Source organism: Heterocephalus glaber, unplaced genomic scaffold (assembly GCF_053883595.1).
Source record: "Heterocephalus glaber isolate CG9 unplaced genomic scaffold, H.glaber_assembly_v1.0 deba00001461, whole genome shotgun sequence".
Classification (NCBI taxonomy): Eukaryota; Metazoa; Chordata; class Mammalia; order Rodentia; family Bathyergidae; genus Heterocephalus; species Heterocephalus glaber.
The window spans coordinates 20,764,097-20,772,699 of NW_028258308.1; the positions used below are offsets into that span (position 1 = coordinate 20,764,097).

The 8,603-nt window shown below is 47.2% G+C and overlaps 1 protein-coding gene across 1 annotated transcript; it reads left to right on the forward strand.

Moving 5' to 3' along the window:
* The first annotated feature begins 992 nt into the window (after positions 1 to 992).
* On the forward strand, positions 993 to 8,383 carry LOC147826748 (uncharacterized). The gene is made up of 2 exons (XM_087217150.1): positions 993 to 2,911; positions 6,788 to 8,383. The coding sequence occupies exons 1-2, from the start codon at positions 1,987 to 1,989 to the stop codon at positions 6,823 to 6,825; spliced, it is 963 nt and encodes a 320-aa protein (XP_087073276.1). The 5' UTR covers positions 993 to 1,986; the 3' UTR covers positions 6,826 to 8,383.
* The last annotated feature ends 220 nt before the right edge of the window (positions 8,384 to 8,603 follow it).

Below are 8,603 nucleotides of genomic sequence, written 5' to 3' on the forward strand. Positions count from 1 at the left end.
GCTAGGCAAGTTGGATGGGCAGCTGACCACATTCAGATAAATGGAGTTGATGTGCAGATCAAGAACAGGAGGTCACTAGCTTCAGGAAGTCAAGACGAAGTCTTCAGAACACCAACTCAGACTGACTGAGCACCACAGTTCATGCATGTAAAAGAAGCCACATTGTGTGTTCTTATGAGTGCTTGAAAGGGCCATCCATTGACAATCACCTGGATCTAGTTAACTGTGAATCAACAGGACAGAAGTGTGCCACTCTCTGCACTTCACTCCTGGGACTTGTTCTTTCAGAAGTTTAAAATACTCATAGGCCTTTTATGGTACGGATTATGGAACCTTTGAGAGCTTTCTAGTGATGCGGAAAGGAACATCCTCACTCCCCAGCACCTGAACTATAGGTGAGTCAGGACTGTGGTGGAGACTCAGACCCAGTACACACCCACTGCACACTCTAACTGCGGCTCCTTTTCGCTGTAAGATCAAAGAGGAAGAAGACTGGAGAGGAGAGAAATGGGAGTCTGGAAAAGTGGTAATAAGGGCAGTAAGAGCCCTGGAGTGGACACTTTATCAGAAATGAAACACACATTTCAAATTAGCAGTTTACCAGTTTGATGAATTTCATCTAAAAGTTTATAAAACTTAGAACATTTCTCCTGCTATCTTTGTAATATAAAATGACCTTTTCTTTGATATGGGAACTTAAAATATTAGTCTAAGCAAAATATAATTAAAAAGAAAAAGACTTTCTTCTTAATCATATGATGTATGCAAACACCTAATAGAAAATATTTGTTTTGCTTTCTTTGCTATTGAACATTATCTGTGTCATTGCTACCTATTCTCACTGCTCCCTCTGAGACTTTTAGAGGAGGTGATTATGAGTTAACCAGATACAGTGAAGAGACAAAGGAAGCACTGTGGTAACTAGTGAGAGCCATATTAATTCCTTCCCACTCAGCAGCTGACTCTGTGATTGGCTGCGTTTAGGTTGTGTGGAGCCAGAGTGACTCCATTTTGGAGCTGTCTCCTTTGTTCTCTCAGAGTGACTCCATTTTGGGGCTGTCTCCTTTGTTCTCTCAAATTTGTGCCTATCCACTCAAAATTCCTAAGTTTATTACCCAGCCATCTGTGTCCTCAGGAAGGACATTCCGGACACACTACCTATAAGGTAAACAGTTAATGGCTAACTGCCCACAAAAGATAGATGTGACCATTAGTCAGTGGATCTGCTAACCATCAGCTTATGACAGTCGACCACTAACCTTTGCCCCCTTCTCCCTTGCAAAAATCTATACGTAACCCCCTTAACCCCCCCTAAGCCTAACCAATCAAAACCCTACACTTCATATATATTTAGTATTAACCAATCACCTGGCTACTAACAACCAAAGCTTGTTGTATTCTCAATAAAAACCCTGCTAGTTAGAGACTCAGGGCTCTCAATCTCGATCCGCTGCGTCGGTGACAATTGAGAGTCCCTGCTTAAGCTTGAATAAACGACCCTCGTGTGCTTACATCGGAAACGGTCTCCTGGTGGTCTTTGGGACATCGCGATCTGGGCACAACATTTGGGGGCTCGTCCGGGACCCCAAGACCTTCAGGACTCCCGTGCCGGAGGGTCAGCGCCGGCTGGTGAGTGTTTTGTGTTTCTTTTTGTGCGTTTAAAAAAAAGTCTGGGCCTATTATCTGAGAAGGTCGGCAGACGGTCTAGGCGGACGCGCTGCAAGGGCCGCCGACCCGGAGTCCTGGAAGACGTTCCGGATTCCGCTGGTGGGGACGGAGTGCCCCAAGAGTACGAGTCAGTGAGACTCCTGGAGGGACGGTGCGGGTCGCTCCCGCGGCACGGCAGGAGGCCGTCGTCCCATTTGCATTGCCTCCGATCAGGCGGAGGACGATTTTGTCTCTCGTGTTTTTCTGTTGTGTTTGTCTGTGTGTTGTACTGACTTGGACTGAGACGATGGGACAGACTGTGACTACCCCCTTTCCCTCATGAAAGATCATTTCAAGGAAGTTAGGGAGAGCGCTCGTAACCTAAGTTTAAAAATTAAAAAGGCTAAGTTCATCACCCTCTGTAGCTCGGAGTGGCCCACCCTTGGGGTAGGATGGCCCCCCGAGGGAACTTTTGATTTGCAGATTATTCGCAGAGTTCGTAAAGCCATCCTCCCCCCCGATCAGATACCCTACATCGCCGTTTGGGAATTTCTGATTTCTAACCCGCCCCCATGGGTTAAGCTCTTTTTGCCTTCACAGCAGCAGCAACCGGAGTTAATCCTGACGGCCAATGAAAAGGCTCCTAAAAAGCGCGCGGATAAAAAACAAACCGAAACCAAGCCAACCGCGCCACTTTACCCTGTCCTCCAGGGAGGGACCGAAGAAGATCTTATATTTCCTCCCCCCTATTCCCTCCCCTTTCTTCCGCCACAGCAGGCTGGAGGAGGTGACCCAGTCCCAGCCGGGGCTAGGGAGCCCGCCCCGGGCGCCGCCGACAACCGTGATGGTCCCGCCCAAAATACTCGTCACCGGCGCGCCGCCTCGCCGGCAGGACCGGCAGACTCAACTGTCTGCCCGCTGCGAACAATAGGGCCCCCTGATGAACATGAAAACCAGCCTCATCATTACTGGCCCTTTGCTACCAGCGATCTTTATAACTGGCGCCGACAACACGCCAATTTTTCTGATAACCCTAGAGATTTGATTAACCTGTTAAAAACCGTTTTGTTTACCCATCAGCCCACTTGGGATGACTGTCAACAGCTTCTGCAGGTCCTGTTCACCACTGAGGAACGAGAGAGGATCCAGAATGAGGCCAGAAAATTGGTTCCTGGTGACAATGGTCAACCCACCACCAATGCTGACACTATCAACACTTCTTTTCCTCTGTCCCGACCCAACTGGGACTTCAACACGGCAGAAGGTAAGGAGAGGCTTTGGGTCTATCGCCAGGCTCTATTAAAAGGTCTGAAAGCAGCAGCGAGAAAGCCTACAAATTTGGCTAAGGTAGGGGATGTACAACAAAAGTTAGATGAAAGCCCTGCTGCTTTCCTAGAAAGAATTCAGGAAGCTTTTCATAGGTACACTCCTATGGACCCAGAAGCAATTGAGACAAAGGCAGCTGTAAAAATACATTTTGTCAACCAGGCGGCGCCAGACATTAAAAAAAAGTTACAGAAAGTAGATAGGTTAGGAAAAAAGAGTATTCAGGACTTAGTGGCAGTGGCAGAGAAAGTGTATAACAATAGAGAAACCGCAGAGGAGAAACGAAAAAAAGCTGATGACCGCCAGACCCGAGACTTAGCTCGGATCCTTCTGGCTGCCACTGCGGGAAAACAGAAAGAACGTGAACGTAGACTAAGAAAGATTGTGGTGGAAAAAAAAAAAACAAAGAGAGACGCAGAGAGCGCCCCCAGTTGGAAAAAAATCAATGTGCTCATTACAAAGAGTATGGACACTGGGCCAGAGACTGTCCCAAAAAAAAACAACAGGAAGGACGCCCCAAGGCCCCTATCCTGGCTATGGATGAATTAAATGATTAGGGGGGACGGGGTTCGGCACCCCTCCCCGAGCCCAGGGTAACCCTAAAAGTGGAGGAGAGACCTATCGAGTTCCTAGTGGATACAGGGGCTCAACATTCGGTCCTACTTAAACCATGTGGCCATGTTTCTGATAAGACCTCCTGGGTTCAAGGAGCTACAGACATGAAAAAGTATTCATGGACAACCCAAAAAACAGTAGACTTGAGAGTGGGCCAAGTAACCCACTCATTTATGATTATACCAGACTGCCCCTACCCCTTATTGGAAAGAGACTTACTGACTAAATTAGGGGCTCAAATTCATTTCCAACCCGGGGGCACAAAAGTCCTTAATCAAGAGGGAAGGCCCATTCACGTACTAACCATAAACCTAGAAGATAAATATCTGCTACATCAGAAGAGGGCCCCTCCTGATCCTGATATGGAACAATGGCTCTCCATGTTCCCACAAACATGGGCGGAAACTGGAGGCATGGGGCTAGCTATACACAGGACACCGGTGTTTATAAAAATAAAACCTGGAGCAGATCCGGTACGAGTTCGCCAATATCCTATGCCCCTGGAGGCCCAGAAAGAAATAACTCCACACATCAAGAGGTTGCTTGCTCAGGGGATTCTCAGACCTTGCCAATCGGCCTAGAACACCCCCTTGTTGCCAGTACGAAAACCTCATTCTAATGACTATCGGCCAGTACAGGACCTCCGGGAGGTAAACAAGAGGGTTATGGACATCCACCCCACAGTGCCTAATCCATACACCCTATTGAGTTCTCTTCCCCCGAGCCATCGCTGGTACACAGTCTTAGATCTCAAAGATGCTTTTTTTAGCCTTCCACTGGCACCTAAAAGCCAACACATCTTTGCGTTTAAATGGAGTGATCCGGAACAAGGCATCAACGGACAGCTGACGTGGACCCGATTACCTCAAGGATTCAAAAACTCTCCCACCATCTTTGACGAGGCCCTACATGAAGACCTGGGTGAGTTTTGCCTCCAGAACCCCCAACTAACTCTGTTACAATATGTAGATGACCTTCTTGTGGCAGCTGAGACACAGGAAGACTGCTTAAATGGAACCAAGAGACTCTTGATGGTCATAGGAGAGCTGGGGTATCGGGTGTCCGCTAAAAAGGCCCAGATCTGCAAACCCGAGGTAAGCTACCTGGGGTACGTGCTTAGAGAAGGGCAGAGATGGCTGTCGGATGCTAGAAAAGAGACAGTTCTTAAGATACCCACACCAGATTCCCCTCGAAAAGTCAGAAAATTCTTGGGATAGGCGGGCTTCTGCCGCCTATGGATACCGGGGTTCACAGAGCTCACAAGGCCCCTTTACGAGACAACCAAAGACAATCAGGCTTTTCAATGGACAGAAAAGCTACAAAAATCTTTCGATCAAATTAAAACAGCCTTGCTGACGGCACCAGCCTTGGGCTTGCCCGATATTACTAAGCCATTCCACCTTTACATTGATAAAAACAAAAGAGTCGCTAAGGGCGTCCTGGTCCAGCATCTAGGGCCATGGCGCCGCCCAGTGGCATACTTATCAAAAAGACTTGATCCAGTTGCGTCAGGATGGCCCCCGTGCCTAAGAATGATTGCAGCAGTAGCTCTAATGGTCAAAGACGCTGACAAGTTGACATTAGGCCAAGAACTATGCGTGACCACCCCTCACGCCATTGAGGGAGTCCTAAAACAGCCTCCGGATCGATGGCTCAGTAATGCTCGCCTGACCCACTACCAGAGCTTACTCCTAAATCCAACCCGAGTTGTCTTTCAGGCCCCGGCTGCTTTAAACCCAGCCACACTGTTGCCAGACCCAAACTTAGAGGCTCCGCTTCACGACTGCACAGACATCCTGGCCCAGGTACACGAAATTCGAGCAGATCTGAGTGACCAACCATGGCCAGATGCAGACAACACCTGGTACACTGATGAGAGCAGCTTTGTTCTTGAGGGCCACAGGTATGCTGGGGCAGCTGTGGTGACAGAAACTGAGGTCATTTGGACAGAACCATTGCCCACCGGGACCTCAGCACAACGGGCAGAGCTCGTAGCCCTGACCAAGACATTGACTTTAGGACGGGGCCAAAAGTTAAATATATACACAGATAGCCGGTATGCCTTTGCCACTGCACACGTCCATGGGGCCATCTACAAAGAAAAGAGACTCCTGACAGCTGAAGAAAAGACTATTAAAAACAAAGAGGAGATCCTTGCCCTCTTAACAGCCCTCTGGCTACCTAAAAAATTAGCCATTATCCATTGCCCAGGACACCAAAAAGGCGACACTCCAATTGCCAGAAAAAATAATTTAGCTGACCAGACAGCCCGAGAAATAGCCTTAAAGATTAATCTGACACTGGCCACTCAGCTGCCCGATCCAGGAAGTGCAGCCCTACCAGAAAAACCCCAGTACACTGAAAAGGACTTAAATTGGATAAAACAATTACCTATGCCCCAGTGCCTCAACGGGTGATAAAAATCTTCTGATTGTAAAGTCATCCTGCCTAAAACACTGGGAGAACAAGTTCTCTCCAAGATACACCGGACCACCCACATGGGCACTCGGAAAATGCAAGATCTCCTGAGACATGCTGAAATTAAGATCCGTGATGCTAATTCTACAATTGAACATATTGTTGCTACCTGCAAAGCCTGTCAATTGACAAATGCCACCCACAATAGGGCCAACCCAGAAAATAGGCTGAGGGGAAGCCGACCTGGAGCCTATTGGGAATTGGACTTCACCAAGGTAAAACCTAAAAAGTACGGTTATAAATACTTGTTAGTTTTCGTAGATACTTTTTCAGGATGGATAGAAGCGTTTCCTACCAAACACGAGACAGCGCAGAGTGTGACTAAAAAGCTGCTAGAAGACATCCTGCCAAGGTACGGTTTTCCAGTAATGCTAGGATCAGATAATGGACCCGCCTTCATTTCCAAGGTGAGTCAAACCCTAGCACAGGTGTTGGGGACAGATTGGAAATTACATTGTGCATACAGACCCCAAAGCTCAGGACAGGTAAAAAGGATAAATAGAACCTTAAAAGAGACCTTAACTAAATTAACCTTAGAGACTGGCGGTGACTGGGTGACTCTCCTTCCCTTCGCCCTTTATAGGGTACACAATTCACCCTATAAAATGGGGTTGACCCCCTTTGAAATCATGTTTGAAATTCCCCCTCCCATTATCCCCAACCTTCACTCAAATGTACTTGTTAAATTTGATGACCAAAAGTTGTTACTTTCTTTAAAAAGCCTCCAAAGTGTACATGAGGATATCTGGCCTAAATTAGAAGCCTTATATCAAACTAGACCGCCTCCCGAGCCCCATCGCTATCGACCAGGAGACTGAGTCTTCGTCCGGAGACACCGACAAAAGGACCTTGAGCCCCGTTAAAAAGGACCCTATGACACAGTCCTGACCACGCCCACCGCTCTCAAGGTCGACGGGATTGCCTCGTGGGTGCACTACACCCACGTTCGCCTTGCAGATCCTCACGCTGTCCTAGAGGACTTTGTTCCATCATGACAGGTGTCCAAAGACCAAGACAATCCCCTCAAACTCAAGCTGCGTCGTCGACGGTCATGATTGTGGTAACTGTACTTTTGACACCGATTTTAGGAGGACAGAACCCACATGCTCCCCTAAATTTAACCTAGATGATCATCAATACCGCCACAGGTGACATTATTAACAGCTCGTCCAAAGTGAGCCCACCATTAACCTGGTGGCCTGCTCTAGAGTTTGATCTCTGTCGGCTAGCCACTGGCAGCTGAGATATCGGACACTGGAGCCTAGAGTCACGGAAAAGGCCTGAATGTGGGAAAACAAAAAAGGGGTGTACCCTCCCCCCGGTCGATTCACAAACACCGGGTTACAACCATGTAATTCGCAGGACAATATTACGAGACACCCCCTTCTACAGGGAAGACTCTGCGTTGCCTTAGGTAAAAAATGTTGCTTCTATGTAGATCATTCAGGAGTGGTCAAAGAGTCCATGGCTAAAGTTAGGGAGGACATCGCCAAACGTAAACGAAAAAAAAAACAATCTCAAACCTGGTTCAAATCTTGGTTTAATTCTTCCCCTTGGCTCACCACCCTAATTTCTACCCTGTTGGGCCCCTTGCTTATCGTGTTGCTACTATTAACCTTTAGACCTTGCATACTTAATAGACTAGTTTCGTTCATTAAAAAGCGAATTAACGCTGTTCAGTTAATGGTACTCAGGTCCCAATACCAGCCAATACCTATTGATTTGACAAAATTAACCCCCAGAGGCCCATGATTGGCCCTCTATAGCACCATAAAAAGGGGGGAATGTGGAGCCAGAGTGACTCCATTTTGGAGCTGTCTCCTTTGTTCTCTCAGAGTGACTCCATTTTGGGGCTGTCTCCTTTGTTCTCTCAAATTTGTGCCTATCCACTCAAAATTCCTAAGTTTATTACCCAGCCATCTGTGTCCTCAGGAAGGACATTCCGGACACACTACCTATAAGGTAAACAGTTAATGGCTAACTGCCCACAAAAGATAGATGTGACCATTAGTCAGTGGATCTGCTAACCATCAGCTTATGACAGTCGACCACTAACCTTTGCCCCCTTCTCCCTTGCAAAAATCTATACGTAACCCCCTTAACCCCCCCTAAGCCTAACCAATCAAAACCCTACACTTCATATATATTTAGTATTAACCAATCACCTGGCTACTAACAACCAAAGCTTGTTGTATTCTCAATAAAAACCCTGCTAGTTAGAGACTCAGGGCTCTCAATCTCGATCCGCTGCGTCGGTGACAATTGAGAGTCCCTGCTTAAGCTTGAATAAACGACCCTCGTGTGCTTACATCGGAAACGGTCTCCTGGTGGTCTTTGGGACATCGTGATCTGGGCACAACAGTTGGTGGTTGAACAAGTTTTAGAAATGCAGTCACACTTAATTATTGGGAACTTAGGTAACTACTTATCTTAAGAAGAGATCAACAATGCTCTCTCTTCCTTTCTGCTTTCATTCTACCTTTCTGTCTTGGGATTTTGACATTGCATTAGGCTACTTGGCTTTCAGAGTTGAGATT